The sequence below is a fragment of the Passer domesticus genome, unplaced genomic scaffold, assembly GCF_036417665.1.
Source record: "Passer domesticus isolate bPasDom1 unplaced genomic scaffold, bPasDom1.hap1 HAP1_SCAFFOLD_98, whole genome shotgun sequence".
NCBI classification, from domain to species: domain Eukaryota; kingdom Metazoa; phylum Chordata; class Aves; order Passeriformes; family Passeridae; genus Passer; species Passer domesticus.
Genome location: NW_026990192.1, coordinates 53,910 through 81,358, shown reverse-complemented (window position 1 = coordinate 81,358; position 27,449 = coordinate 53,910). Strand labels below are relative to the sequence as shown.

General features: G+C 53.8%; 1 protein-coding gene and 2 long non-coding RNA genes across 4 annotated transcripts; all 3 read left to right on the top strand.

Moving 5' to 3' along the window:
- The first annotated feature begins 1,206 nt into the window (after window positions 1-1,206).
- LOC135293279 (uncharacterized) lies at window positions 1,207-2,148 on the top strand. Its single transcript, XR_010355373.1, has 3 exons — window positions 1,207-1,338; window positions 1,449-1,638; window positions 1,901-2,148. It is a non-coding gene; the product is annotated as an uncharacterized LOC135293279 (long non-coding RNA).
- A 4,162-nt stretch (window positions 2,149-6,310) lies between these two features.
- On the top strand, window positions 6,311-7,278 carry LOC135293288 (uncharacterized). The gene is made up of 3 exons (XR_010355381.1): window positions 6,311-6,437; window positions 6,548-6,737; window positions 7,011-7,278. It is a non-coding gene; the product is annotated as an uncharacterized LOC135293288 (long non-coding RNA).
- A 5,042-nt stretch (window positions 7,279-12,320) lies between these two features.
- Window positions 12,321-19,930, top strand: LOC135293274 (protein Shroom3-like). Of its 2 annotated transcripts, none has more exons than XM_064407267.1 (2): window positions 12,321-14,734; window positions 18,123-19,930. In XM_064407267.1, the coding sequence occupies exon 1, from the start codon at window positions 12,548-12,550 to the stop codon at window positions 14,435-14,437; it is 1,890 nt and encodes a 629-aa protein (XP_064263337.1). In that variant the 5' UTR covers window positions 12,321-12,547; the 3' UTR covers window positions 14,438-14,734; window positions 18,123-19,930. The 2 variants fall into 2 exon arrangements, with proteins under 2 accessions (XP_064263337.1, XP_064263338.1); XM_064407268.1 differs by having other exon boundaries at window positions 12,321-14,755.
- The last annotated feature ends 7,519 nt before the right edge of the window (window positions 19,931-27,449 follow it).

The following is a 27,449-nucleotide window of genomic DNA, read 5'->3' as shown; positions in this document are numbered from 1 at the left end:
CTTTCACCTTTAGTTAAGACTGTTTTGTGGGCTTTGTTTCTGGTATTCATTGTCTTGGTTATTCTATCCAGTTTTGCTCAACGCATGCAAAAGTCCATGGCAGAAGCCTTCATTCCTGAAAACAAAAAGGGGGCAGTTGTGGAGGCCCAGGGGCCTCTCATTGCAACTGTAATACCTTAGGGCAAAGGGGACCAAGGTGAAACAGAGAAACCCCTCTGAATGCAAGGCTCTCACCCATGGCCACTTGCAGCCTCTTGCAATCCGCAGGTTTTGTTGCTATCACCCACTTCAACTGCCATTTTTTCCTTAGATCTACTCTCCAGAGAATGTTCTCCTCTCTCTTCTCCCCTGCTGGTCCTGGCTTCACCCCTTCTCCCCCCCGAATGAAACCCTCATTCCCCAGCCTCATTTTCTCTCTGGCCCTGGACCCTCTTCATGGCAATGCACAGCGTTTGGAGTTCCACACAAAGACCCGTCTCTGGCCTCATTCGTCAGCACTTGAAGCAAGTGTGCTCCGGCCTCTGGGAGTGCAGCTCGCTCACACGGGCTCACTGTGGACACGCCGCAATCACACAGTCATTGAGTGCACCAGAGAACCTGGCCTCTAATAAAAGGCATGAATGCCACAGCCCACCCAACCCAATGCCTTGCATGTCTCTACTTTTTCCTTCTTCTCTCATCTCTCATGTCACTTCCACCGTTGCCTCTCTCTGGCAGCTTGGCTTCTCTCTCTCCTGGCTGCAGCTTCAGCCACATGTGTGACACTGCAGGAACAGCCTGACCCACAGGGAAGTGGGAGAGGACTCTTTGTCAGCAACTGAAGTGACAGAACAAGGGGGAATGGGATGAAACTGCAAGAGCTGGAATCCATTCCATGATGGGAAGAAGTTCTTTCCTGTCAGGGTGCTTGTCCCTGGCACAGGGACCAGCGCAGAGAGCCTGTGCATGCCCCATGCCAGGGAACATCCAAGGCCAGCTTGGACAGGGGCCGCAGCAACCTGCTGTGCTGGGAGGCTGCTCAGCTTGGAACCAGATGATCTTTAGGGTCCCTTCCAAGCCAAACCATTCAAGGATTTCATCATTCTACCATGCCCATCTCCCAGTGTGGAGTGGCCCTGAAACTTCTGTGACATCACAGCTCCCACAGTGTTCCAGGTGGAACGTCCAGCACCTGGAAATCACCACAGCAGACACTCTGCCTGCTGCCAGCGCTCAGTTGGCGCTCGCTCTGCGCTCTGCCCGTCAGCACTCAGCTGTTGCTGCTGCTGCCTGGCCTTTTCCTGCTGCCTGCTCTGGAGCACCAATCCCAGCAGGATGAGCACTGCTGCTCCAGTGGAGGTACAGTGCCATTCCAGGGAGGAGGCAGCGTGCTTGAGCAGGCTGCAGCCACGTGGCAATGGATGGTGTGGGACAGGAACCCCACTCTGAGATTGTGCTGTCTCTTGCAGACTGCCAGAGACATTGTGGAGGAAATGGAAGTGGACATGGTGCAGGCTGAGGAAGAGATGATGGAGGTGGACGTGGAAGAGCAGGTTGAGGACATGGAAGTAGATGTGGAGGATGACATCGAGGAGATGGAAGTGGATGAGGAAGATGAGGAGGAGCCCATGGTCCTTGGATGAAGTTGGAGCCCCACAAGTAAGACAGGCAGATGCTCCCCATGCCCTGCCCACAGACACAGTGGCTGCCCTGACGCCAGGCTGGGGCTGGGCTGGATGGCCCCGCTCAGGGACACGCTGCCCGCAGGGGGCCTGGATTGTGCTGCCACAAGCACCAGCCCTGGCCTGCCCTGCACTTGCCTGGGGCCACACCAGCCCTGCCAGCCCTGTCCCAGCTCCTGGGGCCCAGCTGGGCCCAGTGCTGGCAGCTGACTCCAGCTTTGCTTCTTTCTTCCTTCCAGGACTGCTGGAGATGACGGCCGTTCATATTACACCTGTGTATATATGTTTGAAAAGTTAGAAGATTTTTGTAAATATGTTCTTTGGTTAGCAGTTCTTTGTAAATATGTTTTGAAGATTGTTAGTCCATAGGATCCCATGGAAATATGTGCTGTAGATTGTTGTTGTTGTTGTTATAAGGATTGTTGTAATGAAATGTGTTCTGTAAATCCTCGTGTTTGCCGATGTTCAGCAAATAAATAATGATTCTTTATAAAACTTCACTTCTCCTTCTCATTCCTTTGGGCACTGTCAGAACCCCGGACCTCCCCCTGACCATCCTAAATGATCCCAGCCCCAGCCAGGGGGCTTTAAATCCCTGGCAGGGGGTTCGGAGACCCTGGCATGTAGCCAAAGACCCCTGTGCCTTTGAATTTAACCCATAAAGCATGTTACCACCTTTATGTCAAGAATTGAAAGTCACAAAAATTTAGATAGTCTAGTAATAGTAATCACAAAGTGAACGCAAAACATTTAGAGCACTGTACACAGAGGTTTTGAACCTTGTACGAAAGAGTTTGGTATTATCGACATAGATAGAAAAATGTGGGCGTACCCTGTCCTTCCTCTTTCTTCTCCCTAGCATCCATATGAAAGACGATATTACCATTCACAAATTGGTTTCAAGTAGAAAGTCACTATCTAACTTAAGTAATAGGTATTAAAACATTCTTGCAAACATAGTATAGGCAGGTTTTAATATAAAAGATAACACCAACCCAAGAGGCAAAAAGAGTACCTTAAGCTGAGCTGCTGAACAAAGCTCAGCAGGCCAGCAAAAAATGTTTCAGACAAAACATAAAAATCAACCTTAAGAGAGTGAACCACATACTTCTCAACTCTTCCTTCGACAGCTAAGTTAGAGAAAAAGAGACTTCTAACATACCTCGAAATCCCCTCAACCAAAGAAAACCCAAGAGGCACAGGCAGCGTTTGCACAGTTGGGATTTCCACTTGTTCCGGGATCCCGGGGCTGGAGCTCCCTGGGGCTGCTGCCACGGCCACCCCGCGGCTGGGGGTCCCTGTGCACAGGGGGTCCCACTGACACCACTGCTGCCGCTGGCCACTGCTGCTGCTCCTGGGCTGGGGCACAGCCGCGTCCCCAAGAGCTGAGCTGTCACCAGCACACAGGGGGCTCTCACTGCACTGGCCCCTGCAGCCATGCCACCAAAGCAAGGCAGGAAACGTTCAGCCACCCTTCCTGCTGCAGCCACAGCCACTCCTGGCTCCAGAGCCGCCATCAGCCCACAGGGATGCAAAATCCACCTGCCCGCTCTCAAGGCCTTGACAGCCTTGGCAACTGTGGCACCTGCATCTGGGCTGCTGCAGGGGCTGATGTTTAAGGCTTGCAGCCTCCAAAGGCTCCGGGCTCTGCTTCCCACCCTGCTCTGCACTGCCCTGGCTCCGCATTGCTCAAGAGACAAAAGCCAAGCCAGGGCATCCTCACCCTGCCCAAACTGCTGAATTGACTGCAGTCCTTAGGACCTTCTCCACTTTCAAAGAACCTCTTCATTTGATCACTGATTCGGCAGATGTCTATGACCTAGTGCAGCGGGCTGAAAATTCCATTTTCAAAGACATTTCTAACCCCAACTAGAGCATTTGCTTTCCCCTTTCATTTCTCTTTTGTCCCACAGACAACACCCACGCTATATCACGCACACAAGGTCTCATACCACCCTTCCTGCATTTATAGTAGGCAATGCTAGAGCAGATGCCTCAGCAATGCTTCTCCAAACCTCCCTACGGAATGTTTCTGAACAGGCTAGGATCCGCCACCACTTCTACCATCAAAACATTCCTGCACCGCTCAGCATCTTTAAAATTACCCAAGATCAGGCAAGATTCATGGCAGCCACCTGCCCAAATTGTCAGCAACGTGCCTTTGCTTCTGTCAGAGCTGCACTCAATCCAAGAGGACTAAAGACTCTCCAGATCGGGCAATCACACATCACACACCAAGCCCCTTTTGGGAGACTAAAATACATCCCCGTCTCAATCCACACCGACATCGCTGCGGTTTTCGCCTTTGCCCATGCTGGTGAGAAATCAAAAGATGCTATAAAACGTTCCTTTTTAGCCTTTTCCACCTTCCTTGTTCCACAGGAAATTAAAACTGATCATGGTCCTGCTAATACCTCCCACTGATTCCAACCGTTTTCTGACCAGTGGGCTACAAAACATGTCACAGCCATACCACACTCTGCCACAGGACAGTCCATAGTCCAGAGGGCCCACTCTTCCATCCAAAGGATCCTTGATCAACAGAGACAGGGAGTCCACATAGTATCTCCCATTGAGAGACTGGCCAAGGCCCTTGATGTGCTCAACTTTTTCAACACCTCATTTATGCAGCCAACTCCCCCAGTCATCAGGCATCAGGCATTTCATGTGACTTCAGGCCAGTGAAAACAAAAGCCACCTGTCTTGATCAAAAGACCCTGAATCCAAACAAATTATGGGCCCTTTCCCATTCATTACTTGGGGGAGAGGATATGCTTGTGTCTCTACAGCAGCAGGCCCAAGACGGATCCCAGCAAAAAACATCAAACCCTTCTGCCAATGGCCAGGCAAACACCAGGGCCGCCTTCAGAAGAACAGAATGAAAGCCTAAGAGAGACAGCAGCAGCCTGGAAAAGAAGAAGAAGAAGGACAGAAGAAGATCTCCTAAGCAGTGTGGACCACACAGACAAACACCAAGAGAGCTCAGACACCACTATCCGGGATATATCGCTTAACATTTGTAAAAACTGTATTCTAGCCTTGATATTTGATTCTTCTAATAAGCTGACTTCAAACCCTTGCCTTACAGAAGAGAAAGTTTAGTGGGACCAGAATTTCAGTTTCACATTGCAATCTCCCTATCTCTTTACTTTCAGGCCACCCAAGCCTCCACCCACTACTAAATTAGCTAAAGTCAAAGGATGCTCTCCTTTCTTGCCACTGCAGCAGGAAGCTGGATGCTCCTCACTATGCCACATGCCTTCAGCTGGCTGGTTCCACAGCCAAGCCACAATTTCTTGCCCATGGCCACGCTTGTCAACCTCTTCTCACATAAGGACGCAGTATACCAGAGCGGCCAGCTGCTCACAGATCAAATCAACAAGATCCAGACGAAAGGCAACAACAACTGGCTCACTGGACTTTTGAAAGACTGGGGCACGAAAGGCTGGCTTTCACCTTTAGTTAAGACTGTTTTGTGGGCTTTGTTTCTGGTATTCATTGTCTTGGTTATTCTATCCAGTTTTGCTCAATGCATGCAGAAGTCCATGGCAGAAGCCTTCATTCCTGAAAACAAAAAGGGGGCAGTTGTGGAGACCCAGGGGGCTGCCATTGAACTGTAGTACCTTAGGGCAAAGGGGACCAAGGTGAAACAGAGAAACCCCTCTGAATGCAAGGCTCTCACCCATGGCCACTTGCAGCCTCTTGCAATCTGCAGATTTTGTTGCTATCACCCACTTCAACTGCCATTTTTTCCTTAGATCTACTCTCCAGAGAATGTTCTTCCCTCTCTTCTCCCCTCCTTCGCCCCTTCGCCCTCCAATATAAAACCCTCATTCCCCAGCCTCATTTTCTCTCTGGCCCTGGACCCTCTTCATGGCAATGCACAGCGTTTGGAGTTCCACACAAAGACCCATCTCTGGCCTCATTCATCAGCACTTGAAGCAAGTGTGCTCCGGCCTCTGGGAGTGCAGCTCGCTCACACGGGCTCACTGTGGACACGCCGCAATCACACAGTCATTGAGTGCACCAGAGAACCTGGCCTCTAATAAAAGGCATGAATGCCACAGCCCACCCAACCCAATGCCTTGCATGTCTCTACTTTTTCCTTCTTCTCTCATCTCTCATGTCACTTTCCCCATTGCCTCTCGCTGGCAGCTTGGCTTCTCTCTCTCCTGGCTGCAGCTTCAGCCACATGTGTGACACTGCAGGAACAGCCTGACCCACAGGGAAGTGGGAGAGGACTCTTTGTCAGCAACTGAAGTCACAGAACAAGGGGGAATGGGATGAAACTGCAAGAGCTGGAATCCATTCCATGATGGCAAGAAGTTCTTTCCTGTCAGGGTGCTTGTCCCTGACACAGGGACCAGTGCAGAGAGCCTGTGCATACCCCATGCCCACCAACATCCAAGGCCAGCTTGGACAGGGGCCGCAGCAACCTGCTGTGCTGGGAGGCTGCTCAGCTTGGAACCAGATGATCCTTAGGGTCCCTTCCAAGCCAAACCATTCAAGGATTTCATCATTCCACCATGCCCACCTCCCAGTGTGGAGCGGCCCTGAAACTTCTGTGACATCACAGCTCCCACAGTGTTCCAGGTGGAACGTCCAGCACCTGGAAACCACCACAGCAGACACTCTGCCTGCTGCCAGCGCTCAGTTGGCGCTCGCTCTGCGCTCTGCCCGTCAGCACTCAGCTGTTGCTGCTGCTGCCTGGCCTTTTCCTGCTGCCTGCTCTGGAGCACCAATCCCAGCAGGATGAGCACTGCTGCGCCAGTGGAGGTACAGTGCCATTCCAGGGAGGGGGCAGCCTGCTTGAGCAGGATGCAGCCATGTAGGAATGGATGGTGTGGGACAGGAACTCCACTGTGACATTGTGCTGTCTCTTGCAGACTAACAGAGACACTGTGGAGGAGATGGAAGTGGACATGGTGCAGGCTGAGGAAGAGATGATGGAAGTGGACATGGAAGAGCAGGTTGAGGAGATGGAAGTAGATGTGGAGGATGACATCGAGGAGATGGAAGTGGATGAGGAAGATGAGGAGGAGCCCATGGTCCTTGGATGAAGTTGGAGCCCCACAAGTAAGACAGGCAGATGCTCCCCATGCCCTGCCCACAGACACAGTGGCTGCCCTGGCGCCAGGCTGGGGCTGGGCTGGATGGCCCCGCTCAGGGACACGCTGCCCGCAGGGGGCCTGGATTGTGCTGCCACAAGCACCAGCCCTGGCCTGCCCTGCACTTGCCTGGGGCCACACCAGCCCTGCCAGCCCTGTGCCAGCCCCTGAGGCCCTGCTGTTAGCACAGCTGGGTTTAGTGCCAGCAGCAGAGTCCAGCTTGCTGCTTCCTTTCTTCCAGGACTGATGCCGATGATGGCCACCGATGTGATGCCTCTGTAAATATGTTTGAAACAGTAGAAGAATTCTGTAAATATGTTTGAAACCGTAGAATAATTCTGTAAATATGTTTTGCGGTTAGAAGTTCTCTGTAATTATGTTTCGAAGATTCTTAGTCCATAAGATCCCATGTAAATATGTTCTGTAGATTGTTATTGTTGTTGTTATAAGGATTGTTGTAATGAAAGATGTTCTGTAAATACTCGTGTTTGCCGATCTTTGGCAAATAAATACGGCTTCTTTTTAAAACCTCACTTCTCTTTGTCATTCCTTTGGGTACAGGCAGCATTTGCATAGTTGGGATTTCCACTTGTTCCGGGATCCCGGGGCTGGAGCTCCCTGTGGCTGCTGCCACGGCCACCCCGCGGCTGGGGGTCCCTGTGCACAGGGGGTCCCACTGACACCACTGCTGCCGCTGGCCACTGCTGCTGCTCCTGGGCTGGGGCACAGCCGCGTCCCCAAGAGCTGAGCTGTCACCAGCACACAGGGGGCTCTCACTGCACTGGCCCCTGCAGCCATGCCACCAAAGCAAGGCAGGAAACTTTCAGCCACCCTTCCTGCTGCAGCCACAGACACTCCTGGCTCCAGAGCCGCCATCAGCCCACAGGGATGCAAAATCCACCTGCCCGCTCTCAAGGCCTTGACAGCCTTGGCAACTGTGGCACCTGCATCTGGGCTGCTGCAGGGGCTGATGTTTAAGGCTTGCAGCCTCCAAAGGCTCCGGGCTCTGCTTCCCAGCCTGCTCTGCACTGCCCTGGCTCCGCATTGCTCAAGAGACAAAAGCCAAGCCAGGGCATCCTCACCCTGCCCAAATTGCTGAATTGACTGCAGTCCTTAGGACCTTCTCCACTTTCAAAGAACCTCTTCATTTGATCACTGATTCGGCAGATGTCTATGACCTAGTGCAGCGGGCCGAAAATTCCATTTTCAAAGACATTTCTAACCCCAACTAGAGCCTTTGCTTTCCCCTTTCATTTCTCTTTTGTCCCACAGACAACACCCACACTATATCACGCACACAAGGTCTCATACCACCCTTCCTGCATTTATAGTAGGCAATGCTAGAGCAGATGCCTCAGCAATGCTTCTCCTAACCTCCCTACGGAATGTTTCTGACCAGGCTAGGATCCGCCACCACTTCTACCATCAAAACATTCCTGCACCGCTCAGCATCTTTAAAATTACCCAAGATCAGGCAAGATCCATGGCAGCCACCTGCCCAAATTGTCAGCAACATGCCTTTGCTTCTGTCAGAGCTGCACTCAATCCAAGAGGACTAAAGACTCTCCAGATCGGGCAATCACACATCACACACCAAGCCCCTTTTGGGAGACTAAAATACATCCCCGTCTCAATCCACACCGACAACGCTGCGGTTTTCGCCTTTGCCCATGCTGGTGAGAAATCAAAAGATGCTATAAAACGTTCCTTTTTAGCCTTTTCCACCTTCCCTGTTCCACAGGAAATTAAAACTGGTCATGGTCCTGCTAATACCTCCCACTGATTCCAACCGTTTTCTGACCAGTGGGCTACAAAACATGTCACAGCCATACCACACTCTGCCACAGGACAGTCCATAGTCCAGAGGGCCCACTCTTCCATCCAAAGGATCCTTGATCAACAGAGACAGGGAGTCCACATATTATCTCCCATTGGAGGCCAAGGCCCTTGGTGTGCTCAACTTTTTGAACAGCTCCCCCAGTCATCAGGCATTTTATATTTAATTGGCAGCCCAATAAAAAGAAAAGCCACCTGTCTTGATCAAAGACCCTGAATCCAAACAAATTATGGGCCCTTTCCCATTCATTACTTGGGAGGGAGGATATGCTTGTGTCTCTACAGCAGCAGGCCCAAAATGGATCCCAGCAAAAAACATCAAACCCTTCTGCCAATGGCCAGGCAAACACCAGGGCCGCCTTCAGAAGAACAGAATGAAAGCCTAAGAGAGACAGCAGCAGCCTGTAAAAGAAGAAGAAGAAAGACAGAAGAAGATCTCCTAAGCAGCGTGGACCACACAGACCAACACCAAGATAGTTCAGACACCACTAAGAGGAATATATCGCTTAACATTTGTAAAAGCTGTATTCCAGCCTTGATATTTAATTCTTCTCATAAGCTGACTTCAAACCCTTGCCTTACAGAAGAGAAAGTTTAGTGGGACCAGAATTTCAGTTTCACATTGCAATCTCCCTATCTCTTTACTTTCAGGCCACCCAAGCCTCCACCCACTACTAAATTAGCTAAAGTCAAAGGATGCTGTCCTTTCTTGCCACTGCAGCAGGAAGCTGGATGCTCCTCACTATGCCGCATGCCTTCGCATGTGTGGTTCCACAGCCAAGCCACAATTTCTTGCCCATGGCCATGCAGGTCAACCTCTTCTCACATAGGGACTCAGTATACCAGAGCGGCCAGCTGCTCAAAGATCAAATCAACAAGATCCAGACGAAAGGCAACAACGACTGGCTCACTGGACTTTTGAAAGACTGGGGCATGAAAGGCTGGCTTTCATCTTTAGTCACGACTGTTTTGTGGGCTTTGTTTCTTGTATTCATTGTCTTGGTTATTCTATCCAGTTTTGCTCAACGCTTGCAAAAGTCCATGGCAGAAGCCTTCATTCCTGAAAACAAAAAGGGGGCAGTTGTGGAGGCCCAGGGGCCTCTCATTGCAACTGTAATACCTTAGGGCAAAGGGGACCAAGGTGAAACAGAGAAACCCCTCTGAATGCAAGGCTCTCACCCATGGCCACTTGCAGCCTCTTGCAATCCGCAGGTTTTGTTGCTATCACCCACTTCAACTGCCATTTTTTCTTTAGATCTACTCTCCAGAGAATGTTCTGCTCTCTCTTCTCCCCGGCTGGTCCTGGCTTCACCCCTTCTCCCCCCCGAATGAAACCCTCAGACCCCAGCCTCATTTTCTCTCCGGCCCTGGACCCTCTTCATGGCAATGCACAGCGTTTGGAGTTCCACACAAAGACCCGTCTCTGGCCTCATTCATCAGCACTTGAAGCAAGTGTGCTCCGGCCTCTGGGAGTGCAGCTCGCTCACACGGGCTCACTGTGGACACGCCGCAAGCACACAGTCATTGAGTGCAACAGAGAACCTGACCTCTAATAAAAGGCATGAATGCCACAAATCACCCAACCCAATGCCTTGCATGTCTCTACTTTTTCCTTCTTCTCTCATCTCTCATGTCACTTTCCCCATTGCCTCTCTCTGCCAGCTTGGCTTCTCTCTCTCCGGCCTGCAGCCTCAGCCACATGTGTGACACTGCAGGAACAGCCTGACCCACAGGGAAGTGGGAGAGGACTCTTTGTCAGCAACTGAAGTGACAGAACAAGGGGGAATGGGATGAAACTGCAAGAGCTGGAATCCATTCCATGATGGGAAGAAGTTCTTTCCTGTCAGGGTGCTTGTCCCTGACACAGGGACCAGCGCAGAGAGCCTGTGCATGCCCCATGCCCACCAACATCCAAGGCCAGCTTGGACAGGGGCCGCAGCAACCTGCTGTGCTGGGAGGCTGCTCAGCTTGGAACCAGATGATCCTTAGGGTCCCTTCCAAGCCAAACCATTCAAGGATTTCATCATTCCACCATGCCCACCTCCCAGTGTGGAGCGGCCCTGAAACTTCTGTGACATCACAGCTCCCACAGTGTTCCAGGTGGAACGTCCAGCACCTGGAAACCACCACAGCAGACACTCTGCCTGCTGCCAGCGCTCAGTTGGCGCTCGCTCTGCGCTCTGCCCGTCAGCACTCAGCTGTTGCTGCTGCTGCCTGGCCTTTTCCTGCTGCCTGCTCTGGAGCACCAATCCCAGCAGGATGAGCACTGCTGCGCCAGTGGAGGTACAGTGCCATTCCAGGGAGGGGGCAGCCTGCTTGAGCAGGATGCAGCCATGTAGGAATGGATGGTGTGGGACAGGAACTCCACTGTGACATTGTGCTGTCTCTTGCAGACTAACAGAGACACTGTGGAGGAGATGGAAGTGGACATGGTGCAGCATGAGGAAGAAAGGATGCAGGTAGATGTGGAAGACCAGGTTGAGGAGATGGAAGTAGATGTGGAGGATGACATCGAGGAGATGGAAGTGACACTAGGAGGAATTTCCCCAGGGAAAGGCTGCTCAGGCCTTGGCAGGGGCTGCCCAGGGAGCTTTGCAGTGCCCATCCCTGCAGCTGTCCCAGGAAGGCCCGCAGGTGGCACTCAGGGCTCTGGGCTGGGGACAAGCTGGGCATCGAGCACTGCTGGGACTCCATGGTCTCACAGACCTTTTCCAACCTTAGTGATTCCATGAGTCTATGATTCTATGAAGGCATGATTCAGAACAGATTTAACTCAAATCTATCATACACAAATATTACAGAGGTCAAAATTCATGTGAATGAAATTTAAGATTATTCTTTAAGACTGAAAGAATCGTATGTCAATGTTGCATATAGGGAAAGCCCTGTAGGGGTGCATTAGTTTTAAGTTGGTTTATTCCTGTACCCCCCATTCTGTTTATGGTTCTGCCCGGGCTTTCTCTCTCTCCCTCTTCTGAATTGTCCCGTCAGCTACACTTTATCTTTCCTAAATTCCTCCCTAACTGCCTGTCTATTATTCAGGGTCCTTGCCCACTCATCCAGAACATTCTGGCCTGGACATTGAATGATTGGTTTAGAGGTCAGGATTCAACCCCTAATTTATTTACACTGGACATCTGAGCTGTTTGTTATGCGTTATTCCCTCCTCTCAAAATTTTAGATTGGTCGCTGTGTTCTAGTTATAAGACCTTGCCGAGCAAGCTTTTTTGTCCGCGCCCGACGCTTCTTCAATAAACATCTCCCTTTTCCCTGTCCGCGCGGTCCTGTCTTTCTCCTGCGAGACGCAGACTGACTACACTGCAGACAGCTCCGGGAATTCTCGCGCTCCTAAAGGCTTTTCGCCTTAAGCGCTCTCCCCAGGAAATCTTTCCGCGGGAGAGTGCCCTTCCCGCTTCGGTACTGCCGGCGGCACTGCCCACAGCAGCCGGGGACCCAGAGGCCAGTCGTAGCCGCTGCAGGTTGGCGCTCAGCCGTGGGGGAGTCCGACACCACCGTGGACCCTACGACAGAGAAATCCCGGAGCCAGCGGGCTCGGCTCGTTGAAACACCGGAAAGTTTCTCATGAGACGTTAACCTACCCCGTGGGATAGCGGACCCATTTTCATGGGTATCGCTCCACCAGGGACTGGGTCGGTAGCTCCGTGCACTCCGGAGTCGATCCATTCGCAGGAGCCGCCTTCCCTAGAACGTGAGTTTTCTCTTCCTTTCTTTCTCCCCCCCCCACTTTCTTAACTTACGCCGTTTTCGTACGGCTTTTTCGTAACTCACGCCGTTTTCGTACGGCTTTTTCGTAACTCACGCCGTTTTCGTACGGCTTTCTCGTAACTTTTGCCGGCACTGCCCGGCGGTGGGGGGTACTCCAAAAGTCCTTTCTCTCGCGTTTTTCCAGGGTTGGTGGTTTGAGCTTTTTACCATCTCATTATGGGTGCTCGTTTTACCAAAGCTCAAAAAAGACACTTTAACTTTGTTTCTGCTATCCTTTCTCAGGGGGGTTTTGAAAAATTCGAAAAAAAGGAAATTAAACAACTAATCATTTGGCTGTCTGCTCAGTTCCCAGAAGTTTCCCCTGAACAAATTCACGATTGGCGTTTTTGGGGACAAGTTTCCACTAAATTAGGAGAATTGGCTAAATCGGGGAGCTCTTCGCTTTCGCGGACTGCTTTCTGGGCTTCCCAAATTAGGAAAGTTCTGAAGTCCCAGAGGAAACTGAGCAGAAAGCCGTCTGACGTGCGTTTTGTTCCCAGCTCACCTTGTTCCCTCTGTTCTGTTCCTTCCCCCGCTGCCCCCGAGCGCGGAAACCTGAAAGCGGCAGCCTACGATGGCACCGCACAGAAACGAAGTCACTGCTCCGACCTCTTTCGGAATCCTCCCCGTCCTCATTATGACTCGGTTAAGAACACTCGCAGCTGCGAAAGTCCAGTTCGTTTTAATATTCCCCCCCCCTCTCCTCCTCCTTCCCCGCCATCTGCCCCACTTTTACAGGATAGCTCACAGGGAGCCCGAAATGGCGGACACCGCGTGGCGCCTCCCTCCGGCATTCCTTCTTCCCAAAAAACACTTCTTTCTCGTTACGACTCTTTCCCTTCTCCGGTTTCCCCTCCCGCTCCTCTTCCCTCCGCCCCTCCCCTCCCTCCTCCCGATTCTACGCCCCGCGGCACTTCCACTCCGGCGTCGGCTCCTCTCCCTCCCCCATACCACGTCTCCCAGGCGGGGACAAAGTCGTCAGCCGTCTCCGCCCCCATTCTTATCTCTCCCCCTCCTTCTTCCCCTCTCAGCTCCGGTTCCCACGCTCCGTCCGGAGCCGCGGCGGGGGGGGCTGAAGGCCATATTCCAGAGCCGCCAGTCCTCTCGGCGGCACCGGTCACTTACCAGCCCGGGATGGGGGGGGGGAACCAGCCCCAGTGGAGCCCGTTCCCACATCACTCGATAAAGGAGCTGTGCAAAGCCCAAAAAGACTTCTCCCGGGAGAGTGAATACTTCCGGGGAATTCTGAGAGCCACACTCTCTGACACCGTGGTCACCCCTGCAGATTTAAGGCGGCTGTTCTCCTGTCTTTTGAACCCCACAGAATTCCTGGTTTGGGAAAAACATTGGCAGAGAGAAATTGGTAAAATCTTGCCCTCGCTGCGGGAGAACCAAGTGACAGCCACAGATCTGCAGGGGGGTGTGTTAACAACCGACCACTTGTGTGGGACAGGGGCATGGCAGGATGGGCAGGCTCAAGCGTGGTATGTTCCAGTGGAGGCTTTAAAAGAGGGAGCCAAAGCAGCCGAGCGGGCTTTCTTCACCTTACGGTCTCTTGTTGCCCCCTTAACATCATATATGAAAATCATTCAAGAATCTAACGAGCCCTTTTTAAGCTTTGTTGAGCGCCTCCGCAGGGCGATCGAGACGCAGGTCCATGATGAGTCGATTAAGAGGGGAATCCTCACTGAGGTGGCAGCGACGAATGCAAATCCAGCTTGCAAGGCCGCTATCCTCAGCTTGCCGCTAGATCCTCCCCCCACGCTGGATCAGATGCTAGACGTCTGTGACCGCAAACTCGCTATCATCGCGGGGGAACCCGACCAGCAACCCAGGGCTCCAGCTCGAAGGGTAGCTGCCACCGACCTGGAGGAAGTCACCACAGCTGCTGCTGCCCCGTCCCGACAGCCCAACACACCAAAGCTGCAACCCCGGACGGATGCACCGTGTCACCTGTGCAACCAATCCGGGCATTGGATGCCGGACTGTCCCCTGAGGCGGGAGTTTTACGAATTTAAAAAGAAACATCGGCCTCAGGGGACCCCACAACACCAACCAAAAAACTAAATTGCAAGCGCGCCTCCTCCCCGCGCCACGATAAAAATAGGGCAGGTGTCACCATTCCACCATGCGGGGAAAGGGGAAGGGAGGGGGACCTCCAGCAGGACCTGCCTGTTGCCACAGACTCTAAAACTTTACCAGACTTAACTTCTCACGAACCTATTTCTGATCTTTTTCAGGCGGTACCTCGGCCAGTCCTAACAACCACCTCCAGGACGACCCCCTTTCGGTTGCAGTTGACGGAGCCGCTCCATCTTATTGACTCAAGTATCCAACTCGTCTCCGTCAGTCCGGAGTGCCCAGGTACCTGGCATCGGACCAAGGGTGGGTTCGTCACGGTTGGAGATTCTAAATCTACACCACAAGACATTCACATCATCCCGGGTCTCATATCATCAGACCCGAAGATATTCGAAATAGCCATGTATTGTGCCAGCCCTCCCACCTTTCTGCCTCGGGGTCAAATTGTGGCGCAAGCCATTCCTATCCCTGAGGAGCTCTGGAACTCCAAGCCACCCAAAACATCCACATCCTCACACCTCCCATCGGTGGCTTGGGCTCAGACCCTAGGCAAAGAAAAACCAAGAATCACCTGCAGCCTACAGAAAGGTGGGGACCAGAAGTTCGTTCACGGGCTTCTGGACACTGGAGCAGATGTCACGGTCATTCCCTCACGGGATTGGCCGTCGCATTGGGAGTTGCATGACGCAGCAGAGCGGATCCGAGGTGTAGGAGGGATCCAATTGGCGAAACAATCTAAGAGCATTGTGCAAATTATGGGGCCGGATGGACAATTAGCATCTGTACGTCCATTTGTCTTAGATTACACGGAGCCCCTGTGGGGGAGGGACCTGCTCGCCCAGTGGGGAGCCCGTATTGACTTACCAGCGGCTCCCCAGGTTTTTGGGGCAGCGGTCACTGAGGAGCGCCCTACCCAGAAACTGAATTGGCTGACTGACACACCTGTCTGGGTAGAACAGTGGCCGCTTTCTAAACAGAAATTAAAGGCGCTCGAGGAGCTCGTGGAGGAGCAGCTGCAGCGAGGTCACCTGGTGGAGACCACGTCTCCGTGGAACTCCCCAGTGTTTGTCATAAAGAAACCTAATAAAGAGAAGTGGCGGCTCCTTCACGACCTTAGACAAATTAACAACGTCATTGAAGACATGGGTCCCCTCCAACCAGGGATGCCCTCCCCAACAATGCTCCCCCAAAATTGGAATTTAGCCGTAATTGACATCAAAGACTGCTTTTTCCAAATTCCCCTACACCCGGACGATGCGCCGCGTTTTGCTTTCTCGGTTCCTACCATTAACCGAGAGGCCCCTAGGAGGCGCTACCACTGGAAAGTTTTGCCCCAAGGCATGAAAAACAGTCCAGTAATTTGCCAGTGGTATGTCTCTTCCTTGCTCTCATCAGTCAGGGCAAAGGCAACCAACGCTACAATTTTCCATTACATGGATGACATTCTCGTATGTGCTCCAACTGATGACGAACTTGCTCACAGTCTTGACCTAACAATCAATGCATTGGTTGCTGCAGGGTTCGAGTTGCAGCAGGACAAAATTCAAAGAATGCCACCCTGGAAATATTTAGGTCTTACAATTAGCAAAACAACTATCACACCACAAAAAATTACAATTCGAAATTCCATTCGAACGCTTGCTGATGCCCAGCAGCTGTGTGGGTCTCTGAATTGGGTAAGGCCTTGGCTAGGCATTCCCACCGAAGACCTGGCCCCCCTTTTCAATTTATTGAAAGGGGGAGAGGAGCTTAGTTCTCCCAGGTCGCTCACCCAAGAGGCGCGAGCTGCGTTGGAAAAGATCCAAAAGTCCATCTCGGAGAGGCAAGCCCATCGTTATCAGCCGGGTCTGCCCTTCAAATTCATTATTCTTGGGAAATTGCCACACCTCCATGGAATGATCTTCCAGTGGGAGGACATCAAGAACACCAAAAAAGACCAAGGGGCTAGGGACCCTCTCTTGATTATAGAGTGGGTGTTCCTTAGTCACCAAAGGTCCAAAAGAATGACGAAGCCACAGGAGCTGGTGGCGGAACTGATCCGTAAGGCTCGCCTTCGGATCAGGGAGTTGGCAGGTGTGGATTTCACATGTATTCACATACCACTCAAATTAGATTCGGCCCACTTTACAAAAGCTATGTTGGAACACCTTCTCCAAGAGAATGAGGCCCTACAGTTCGCTTTGGACAGCTACACTGGTCAGATTTCTATTCATCGGCCGGCTCACAAAATTTTTAATTCGGAAGTCCAGTTTAAATTATCTCTTCAGCAGGTTCAGAGTAGGACTCCTTTGAAGGCCCTGACTGTTTTCACTGATGCATCCGGCGCATCCCACAAGTCAGTCTTGACTTGGAGGGATCCGCAGACTCAGCAGTGGGAAGCTGACATCAAAGAGGTGGAAGGATCACCTCAAGTAGCTGAGTTAGATGCTGTTGTCAGAGCTTTCGAGAAGTTCCCTGGACCATTCAATCTAGTCACTGATTCCGCTTATGTAGCAGGAGTAGTTGCCCGTTCAGAACAAGCGATTCTGCAGGAGGTGTCCAACATAGCCCTCTATCAGTTGCTCACCAAATTAGTAAGATTAGTCTCTCACCGAGAACATCCTTTTTATGTGATGCATGTGCGGTCCCACACTAACCTGCCAGGGTTCGTTGCCGAGGGGAACAGGAGGGCGGACGCCCTCGCTGCCCCTGTGCAGGTGGCCCCGCTCCCAGACGTGTTCCGCCAGGCTAAGATCAGCCACCAGCTCTACCATCAGAATGCGCCGGGTCTGGTCAGGCAGTTCCAACTTAGCCGTGACCAGGCCAAGGCCATTGTGGCCACATGCCCCCACTGTCAGTCCTTCCAGCTTCCAACTGTTAACACGGGGGCTAACCCTCGAGGATTGGCGAGTTGCGAGGTGTGGCAGTCCGATGTTACACACGTCTCTGAGTTTGGAAAACTGAAGTTCGTTCACGTGTCAGTAGATACCTTTTCCGGCGCGGTTTTTGCCTCCGCCCACGCAGGGGAGAAGGCAAATGACACCAAGAAACACCTACTTCTAGCCTTCTCCACGCTGGGCGTTCCAAAAGTATTAAAAACTGACAACGGCCCAGCATACAAATCCAGGGAACTGCGCAACTTCCTGCAGCAATGGGGAATAGAACATAAGACCGGCATCCCCTATTCCCCAACAGGTCAAGCTGTAGTGGAGCGGACCCATCAGAGCCTCAAAAGGGTCCTCCAACAACAACGTGAGGCAATGAAGATGGAGTCCCCCCAGGTCTGCCTTGCCAGGGCCCTTTTTACAATCAATTTTTTAAACTGCTCTTTCGAAAATCTAAATCCACCCATTGTTCGGCACTTTAGGCAACACCAACAACTGCAGCCGAAAGAGAAGCCTCCAGTTCTCGTAAAGGACCCCGAGACCTGGAGGACGGAGGGACCTTTTGACCTTGTCACCTGGGGGAGGGGATACGCCTGCGTTTCCACTCCCTCGGGTCCAAAATGGGTCCCTTCAAAATGGGTCAAGCCATACACCGCCTCCAGTAAAGTTCCAACTAAGAAAGTGGCACAGGTCGAAGAGGCCTGCTGGAGGAGAAAAAAGAGGCCTTCTGAAGGAGGTTTAGACCTCCCGGAGCAGAACCATTCCTAATGTTTTACCTGTATGACTTTTTGTCTTGTTCTTTTCAGAAAGCCCGAGAATGTCCGTCCCCATAACCCACATCGAGCTGATCATTTTCTGGAACTTTTTTGCCATCGCGAGCTCATGGATTGTCCCTCAACCCAAGCAAAACATTTGGAAGATGCTCGCTGGCGCCCTCGGCAGAGATCATTTGTGCCTCTCCGCCACCTCGGCAGCAGACCCCTTGTCGACCTGCCTTGTGGGGATCCCGCTTCCTCCAAAAGAGTTTCCCGAGCCCCTTTACTCCTTCCTTGAACCCCTTTCCCAAAATAAAGTTTTCAGTCCCTCTAGTCCCAATCCCAATCCAATCTGGAGGAGGCTAATGTCCAAATTGAATATATCTAAATCTGACCCCACCGAATTTAAATTGCTCGGCTCCGCGTCAGCAAATTTGTGTGTTCAATTTTTCCCTTCCCGCGACTGCTACGAAAAATCTTTTACACCAATTATAGAACAGAATCAAAACTACGCGGCAGGGAATTGGTGTTCTGTCACCTCTCATATTACCACCCCCATCTCATTTGACGATAAACCCAGATCCCTCCCTAACGGCGTATTTTTCATTTGCGGAAACCGAGCATGGGCAGGTATCCCCTCTCGCCTTCTAGGAGGCCCGTGTACATTTGGACGGCTGACGCTGTTTGCTCCCAACAATTCCCAAATTAAAGATTGGAAGGAGAAAATTGTCGCACACAATTCGGTCCGCGTAGCAAGAGACCTTAAAGATTTAGATGAACAGTGCGACTCCAAAATTGTTCATTGGTCAAAGCCAGAAGGTGTCGCATGGACAGTGTTTCTCCCATGGGTGTCTATTGCAAAGTCTCTAGGTGAATTAGCTCACCTGGAGTGTTGGGTAGCCAGACAGGCCAATTTTACCTCAGCCGCTCTAAGCAACCTCCTAGCAGACGAGGAAATAACAAGGCAGGCGACTCTCCAAAACCGGGCAGCAATAGACTTCCTATTGCTGCTTCAGGATCACCGGTGTGAGGAGTTCGAAGGGCTCTGCTGCCTCAATTTATCATCCAAAGCCGGGGACGCCAGAAGATCTATTGACCAAATGAAGGGAATGATCAGCGACATTAAGGAGAAAACATCAGACTGGTTGGGAGACATCTTTACGGGATGGGGTCTCTCGGGCTGGGTAGTCTCTATTTTGAAAACTGTTGTTTTAGTCCTTTTCATTTTACTAGTCATTTCAATTGCAATTTCTGTCGTTTGGAGAATTCTTAGAAGGCTTATAGTTAAATCGATGTCTGCTTTAGAAGTGAATCGGGTGGTAGTCGAAGAACAGATTATGGACGAAAGTCAAGAAGAAGGTGCCGAAGAAGACGAGCAGTTAAAAGACCACCCTGGGTCAGATGAGTCCTCAGAAGATGGTGTTTAAGTTACCCCACTCCTCCTTTTTCTTTTTAAACAAAGAAGGGGGAAATGTAGGGGTGCATTAGTTTTAAGTTGGTTTATTCCTGTACCCCCCATTCTGTTTATGGTTCTGCCCGGGCTTTCTCTCTCTCCCTCTTCTGAATTGTCCCGTCAGCTACACTTTATCTTTCCTAAATTCCTCCCTAACTGCCTGTCTATTATTCAGGGTCCTTGCCCACTCATCCAGAACATTCTGGCCTGGACATTGAATGATTGGTTTAGAGGTCAGGATTCAACCCCTAATTTATTTACACTGGACATCTGAGCTGTTTGTTATGCGTTATTCCCTCCTCTCAAAATTTTAGATTGGTCGCTGTGTTCTAGTTATAAGACCTTGCCGAGCAAGCTTTTTTGTCCGCGCCCGACGCTTCTTCAATAAACATCTCCCTTTTCCCTGTCCGCGCGGTCCTGTCTTTCTCCTGCGAGACGCAGACTGACTACACTGCAGACAGCTCCGGGAATTCTCGCGCTCCTAAAGGCTTTTCGCCTTAAGCGCTCTCCCCAGGAAATCTTTCCGCGGGAGAGTGCCCTTCCCGCTTCGGTACTGCCGGCGGCACTGCCCACAGCAGCCGGGGACCCAGAGGCCAGTCGTAGCCGCTGCAAAGCCCTATAAAAGAAGAGCCTTGTTACCCTTGTAAGATGATGCCTCGGGCCTCCTGCTTCGGCTAAGTTCAGCTAACAGGCAGGGGTGAGGGGCTCCCAGCAGGGCAGGGAGAGCCGAGCTCAGGATCCCAGGCACCCGAGCAGACGGGGATAGGTGTCTCCTTTATTGAGGTGGGTGTTAATAAGGTCCCAGTTCAGTGGCTGTTCTCACCAGCAGAGGCTCACCCCACGGCAGAGGAAGCAGCTCTGGGCTGGGCTCCTGCAGCAGCAGTGGAATTCCTTTCCCCAAGAGCAGTGGCTCCCACAGTGCTCCTCCAAAGCTAAGACAAGGCTAGGAGCTGCACCCAGCCCCTTCCCCCAGCCCAAATCCCACCGTAGCTCTGGCCCTCCTCCTGCTTCCCCAGGGAAAACTCCCAAAGAAACAGAGCTCTCCCTTTGTCTGAAGCACCCAGCAATCACCTGCCATTAGCAACTCACTGGCAAGAAATTCTACAGGTGAAAAGGAAGAACAGAAAAGAAAACCCTTCCCCAAACAAGGAGGTGGCCAGATGCTGAAGGAGCACACACACATCCCCAGCTGGTGAGAAACCCTCCCCCTGCCTCAAAGAGGAAGAGTCTGACGGTGCAGGAGTGAAACCCACAGACATTACAACCAGCCAGGTTCCAGCTGAACTGCAAGGGCAGCCACAGCCAGCAGCAGTCGCCCCTGTAGAACCGAGGAGATCTAAGATGAAATCAGAGCACCCAAATGCTGTGGAGTCTGGCAAATCTGGGGCCATCTCAATACACCACCTTCACTGCAACCATTAATGCCCATACCAACCCAGAGACAGTGGGCTCTGCCACCAACAAGCTTAGAAATTATGAGAGTGTGATCAATGGCCCCATGCAGGCCTGATGCAGTCTGTGCTGTGGTTAAGGACCTCAGAAAGGAATTTAAAGAGGAAATGAGGGAGATGAGGCAGGAGGTAAGATAAATGCAGCACTAGTGCAAGTCACAGGCCCCAAAGTCAGAGCCCAACGTCCCCCAGCTACTGTGAGAGTACATCCCACGAGCTGACCTGTGCTTCTTCCTGAGTGACCATGGGGAAGGCATGGGAACATGGGATGGGAAACCCACTTCTGTCTTAGCAGCACAAGGAGGGAAAACTCAACTCAAGGAAGGAAACACTAATCGAGGGAGTTCCAGTAAGGTGAAGGTAGCCTCCTGCTATGACCAAGCTGCTGGGTATGATCTGTCAGATCCCCTTAAAAGGTACGTCTAGTATGAATGCCCAGGAAAGAAAGAATAACCACGGCTAAAGGGGCCCTGCCTCTAGCCAGGGAGAGGCACGGGAAAACCAGGTCTTTTGGATGGTGTGGATCCAATGGCCTTTCCACATCTCCTTGGGAAAGGAAGGTGCCCACAGCACAGCTTGTACAGCAAGATACCCAGGGACCAGATGGTGGCTGGCTGGCCATGGGAGCAGCCAAAGAGGATCCACTCCGCTGGGCTGTACTCCGGCATTCCTATGGGACACGGGCGCAGCTCATCAGGCCCATGCTGCTCCCTCCCTCCCTCCCAGCCAGCTCCCGTTCCACAACAGCCAGCCCCTGCCCTGCCGAAAACCAACTGGGCTGCAGCTGGCTGAAGAAGGATTCTCCCTCTCTCCCTGTTCCCCCTCTGCCAGCAAAGGGGGAACCTCCGCTGCCCGGCTGGGCCCGGCTTTGGGCTCACCTGACATCCGGGTGTAGAACGTGTCCTGGAGGATCGTGCCGCACCCGAAGTCGATGAGCTTCGCCTGGCCCGTGCCCAGGTCCACGAGGACGTTCTCGGCCTTGATGTCGCGGTGCAGACGCCGCGGCTGCTGTGGTGCCGCACGGCCTCCAGCACCGGGCGGAGCAGCCCCCGCGCCACGGGCTCCGTCAGGAAGCCCCGCTCCTCCAGCAAGTGCCAGAGCTCCTGACTGCGCTCCGCACGCTCCATGACCAGCGCCAAGCCGTCGGGCACCTCGAACCAGCCCAGGAGCCGCACCACGCCGCGGAAGCCGGGCCGCCACACCTTCCACAGCAGCGCCAGCTCCAGGGCCACAAGGGCGCCCTTGTGCTGCGGGGGGACCGCGATGCCGACAGCGGGGCCGATGCTGCGCCGCGCCTTGGGCCCCCTGCCCGGCCCCGCCGCGGCTCGCCACTGCCCGGCCCGGCACGCTGCGCGGGGCCCGCTCTCTCCACGCTCGCTCCCCTCCGCCTGCCGCCCTGCCGGGCCTCGCCTCAGCCCCGCCCGGCACGCCCCGCCGGCTCCTCCGCGGGCCCCGCTCTCTCCACGCTCGCTCCCCTCCGCCTGCCGCCCTGCCGGGCCTCGCCTCAGCCCCGCCCGGCACGCCCCGCCGGCTCCTCCGCGGGCCCCGCTCCCTCACCGGCCGCGCCCACTCCCAGACGCGCTCCCGGCACGCTCGCTTGATGGCCGCCTGCGAGCCAAGGCCAGCGGCGGGCTCAGCTCGCCGCCCGCCGCCCCGCTCCGACCCGGCCCCGTCTCTTACCGGGTCCCGGAGTAAACGCTGCCGCAGCCGCCGCTGCCCAGCAGCGGCCCTCCCGGCAGAGCTGCTCTGGGCGAGGCTTCTCCGCCCGTGCGGGCGGCACCGCGCTCTCGCTCTTGTGCCCGGGGCAGCCGAGCGCCCGGCGCGCTGCTGCTTGCCGAGCCGCCCCGGGCTGCGGCGGCTCGGGGCCGGCGGCCGAGCTGGCGAGCGGCGGAGCTCGGAGCGGGGAAGCTGCCGGCAGCGCTGTCGGCGGCGGGCCGGGAGCCGGGCGGCAGCGGGGCGGCTGCGGGCGGAACCGCGGCAGGGGCTTCCTTCGGGGCCGGGGCCTCGGCCGGGGCCGGGCCAGAGCCCGCGCCAGGCGGAGCCGAAAGACCGTGCTGCTCCGCCAGCAGCAGAGCGAGCGGCACCTCCAGCGGCGCCACGGGCGGGACGGAGAGAGCCCGGCGGAGGCGGAAGCACGGCGGGCCGGGCAGCGGCGGGCACGGGGCGGCCCCGCCGAGGGGCGCCGTGCGGGACGCGGCGTGAGCCGGGCGGGAGAGGCGGGACACGGACGGGACGGGAGTAGAGCGAGTGTGAGAGCGAGAAGGGGATGGGGAGCCAGTGGAAAGTCGAACGGAAAACCCATCGAGAGAAGCCCTGCTGCTGCTGCTGCTGCTGCCCCTGCAGCTGCTGCTGCTGCCCCTGCAGCTGCTGCTGCTGCTGCTGCTGCTGCTGCCCCTGCAGCTGCTGCTGCTGCTGCTGCTGCCCCTGCAGCTGCTGCTGCTGCTGCTGCTGCTGTGCCCCGCGGAACGAAAGAGAGAAAGAAACAAATCACACCCCAAAGTCATTCCTGTTAGAGAAATAACCAAAGAAAACAATGGAGCAATAAAGAAGAGTGCTGTCTTGTGGCTTCTTTCTTCTTTGGGTGAGACGAAGCATTTCATGGGGAAGAATTGCCTCTTCTGACAGTTTCGCCTGAGTGGACAGGAGTGCAGCATTGAATTTTCAAGTCAAAAAGGGAAATCGTGTCAGTAATGTCATCTCTTTTCATCCTCTCTTGAGACAGTTGCAGGCTGCCAAAAGACACGGTCTGCAGTCTGGAACTTGGGGCCAAGTTTCTTTTTCTGCCAGAGGATGAGGAGGGGAAGCATCCCAGAATCATGGAGTCGTGCCATGGTTGAGCTTAGAAGGGATCTGAAAAATCCCGTGGCTGCAACCCCGCTGCTGTGGCTGGGGAGCCCTTGCACTAGACCGGCTTGTCTGGAGCTCCGTGCAGCCCGGCCTTGACCACTGTCAGGGACGGGACATGCACGCCTTCTCTGGGCAACCTGTTCCAGCAGAGTCTTTTTTTCTGAATCCCTTAGCTAAACCTAATCTGTCTCCATTTGGATCCATTCTCCCTTGTCCTGTCCTTGCCTGCCCTTGTACAAAGTGACAAAGTGGGGGGGGGATTGGTTGTGGAAGAGATTAAGAAAAGTGCCCAATGAACAGACAATCAGTGCCCCACCTCTAACAGATAGGAATAGAATTCCCCTATTTGTAACCTAAGACAACTGGGATCCTGGATCCATTTTTCCTGTGGCTGCAGGTCCCACCCCCGGCGGAGCAGAACTGGGAGCTGGGACTGTGATCCCTGATTGCCGATCCCCTTGTCTCTCTCTCTCCTGTTCCCTCCCTTTCCTCTGGGGGATCACAAATCCCAGAGCAGCTGCAGAGCCCCGTGCCCAGCCCGGGTTTCCCAGCAAAGGGAGGCCTGGGGGTGAGGTGCCCCGGGCTAGCCAGGAATGGGGGTCCGGGGGTCCCTGGGCTCATGGAAACAGGGAATCCAGGGGCTAGCAGAGGGGGATACCCGGGAAAGGGGGTGCAGGGGGTGTTGGTGCAGGATAAGGAAGTGCAGGGGGTCCTGGAACTGGGGAAGGAGATGCAGGGGTGTCCCAGTGCCCCAAAATAGGGATTCAAGGGGGTCCCTGGGGGAGTCCCCAAAGCCCCTCCCAGGGGGGAGCAGGAGCTGGGTCGGGAGCTCTGGGTAGAGAAAAGGGGGTGACCCCGGCATGGGGGGGACATGGGGGAGTCAGACGCGCTCTGAGGGGGGACACGACCCCCGGGGACCCCCCTCACCTTCTCCCGCAGGGGAGGCCGAGCCCCAGCCCAGCAGACGAAGCCCAACACGAAGCCCCCGAGCCCCGGCAGCACCTTGGGGGGCGTCCGGCAGCAGCTCCGGGGGCGGGAGGGGCAGGATCCGGGAAACGGCGGCTGGGAAGGGACCGGCACAGACTGGGACAGGCTGGGATGGACTGGGACAGGGATGGACTGGGACAGGCTGGGATGGACTGGGACAGGCATGGACTGGGACAGGCTGGGATGGACTGGGACAGGCATGGACTGGGACAGGCTGGGATGGACTAGGGCAGGGATGGACTGGGACAGGGATGGACTGGGACAGGCTGGGATGGACTGGGACAGGCATGGACTGGGACAGGCTGGGATGGATTGGGACAGGCTGGGATGGACTGGGACAAGCTGGGATGGACTGGGACAGGCATAGACTGGGACAGGGATGGATTGGGACACGCTGGGATGGACTGGGACAGGCTGGGATGGACTGGGACACTGGGACACAGCAGGGTACACCGAGATACACCAGGACACACCAGAATACACTGGGACACACCACACCCAGGACTGGGACCCACTGGGAGCAGGATCAGAGCACACTGGGACCTAGCAGGACCAGAAGTGGGAGAGCAGGGATCATAGTGGCAGCAACTGGGATATACTGGGAGTGACTGGGATCATACTGGTGGAAACTGGAACTGTATTGGTTTAGCTGGATGTGACTGGGAAGGACCATGAGTATGCTGAGGGCAACTGGGATATACTGGGAATGTCTGTAACCATACTGGGTGTGACTGGTTTGACTGGGACCATGCTGAGGGAGAATGGGATCACACTTGGAATGACTGGGCCAGTGCTAGGGGCAACTGAGAGCAACTGGGATCATACTGGAGCAACTGGGACCACAGTGAGGGTGACTGGCGTCATACTGGGATCATATTGGAAGTCACTAGGAGCAAGCTGAGAACAGCTGGGACTATGTTGGGGCAACTGGGATATACAGGGAGTAACTGGAATCATGCTGGAGTTGACTGGGGATTGCTGTGAGCAACTGGAATTGTGGAAGCTACTGGGAGCAACTGGGAGTGTGTGGAAGCATGCTGCGGGCAACTGGGATATACTGGGAGAGGCCAGGAGTGACTGGAATCACAGAGCAATCATAAAGGAAGCTACTGGAATAATATACTGGGACTATCTGGGAGTCACTGGGATGGTACTGGGAGTAACTGGAACCATACTGGGATGATAGTGGGGGCAAAGGGCATTGTACTGAGAGTACTGGGAGTGACTGAGATGATACTGGGGGTGACTGGAACCATACTGGGAGAGGCTGGAACCATCCTAGGGGTGAATGGTAACACCTGGGACCATTCTGGGATCATTCTGGGAGTGACTGGGATCATACTGGGATTGTAATGAATTCAACTGAAAGTTACCGGGATCATACTGGGTGTGACTGGGAGCCGCAGAGCCCATGCTGGGAGTGACCTGGGCACCCCTGGGGGAACTGGGGCAACTGGCCCAGCTGGGGCTCAGGGTTGTTCTCCCCCAGGGCTGCCCTGGGTCCTGCTGCCACCTCTGACCCCACAGAGCCAAGAGACAGGTGACAGGGACAGGGGAGAGCTGAGGGACAAGGACAGGAGACAGGGACAGGGACAGGAGAGGGACAGGGGACAGGGCAGAGCCAGGGAACACGGCCTGGCCGAGGGACACTGAGCTCCAGCACTTGGGGCTGTTGCCCTTGGGCTCCCAGCACAGCCCAGGGGCACAATCCCCTCCAGAAACTGTTGTTTGCTTTCAGCTTTGCTCTGCAACATTCCCCAGGAGCCCCTGCAGCGGCTGCAGCCCGGCCGGGTGCCCGGGGCCACCAAAGCTGCTCTGGCAGTGCCCTCCTGCCCCGGGCAGGGCACACAACAGCCAAGGAAAGGCTCCTGCTGGGCTCAGGGCAGGCACAGGGGCACTCCCCTGGCGCTGCCACGGGCACAGCAGAGCCGGCCTGGGCACAGCATTGGCACCCATGTCCCATGTCATCCCAGCAGGGATTATGGCTCATTGTGTTATAAATGAGAAGCTTGACTAGGCCAATGTTCAGGCAGCAATCAATATATTAATTAATATGGTAAAGTATGAGCAATACAGCACTTGGTAACAGTGGGGGAAATTTTCCCTCCAACTGCACACTGATAGTTGAGGCTTACAGTATTTATAGGGGTACTCATAAGTTTTCTCAGCAGTTTCCATTCCCAATTTTTACGTCACAATTCTATACACTATTATGATTTAGTTTTTCTCAGGATGTATCCCAGAAAGGAGTATCCCCAGATGGTGGTGTCTGTCTTCTGAAAGAAGGAAGAAATCTCTCAGCTGGTGAGGTCTAGATTCCAGATGCGTTCACCTTTTAATTGCAAACCTCATAACAGTGATATCCAGCTTCCCTTGGTGGAAACTATCAATCCTTGAGTAGATGTTCATCTTCCTTTGTTAAGCTGCTTTTCACTGTTTTGTTAATGTGTTGAGATAAGCATGTTTCCTTTTGATATATTCTAAAGCTATAGTTTCAAAGATCCTTACTACAAACAATATTCTAAAATGATACTTCAAAAGGTTATTATTGCAAAACTCTTTTTAGCTCAAAGCAGAAAGTTCCTGTCAAACAGCAACATCCTTAAAGCTTTAATTCAAATGCTCCTAAATCAAGATTTA

What these genes read in the sequence shown, in the direction of transcription:
- LOC135293274 (XM_064407267.1), top strand. Translation starts at nt 12,548, where the DNA reads ATGGGTGCTCGTTTTACCAAAGCTCAAAAAAGACACTTTAACTTTGTT.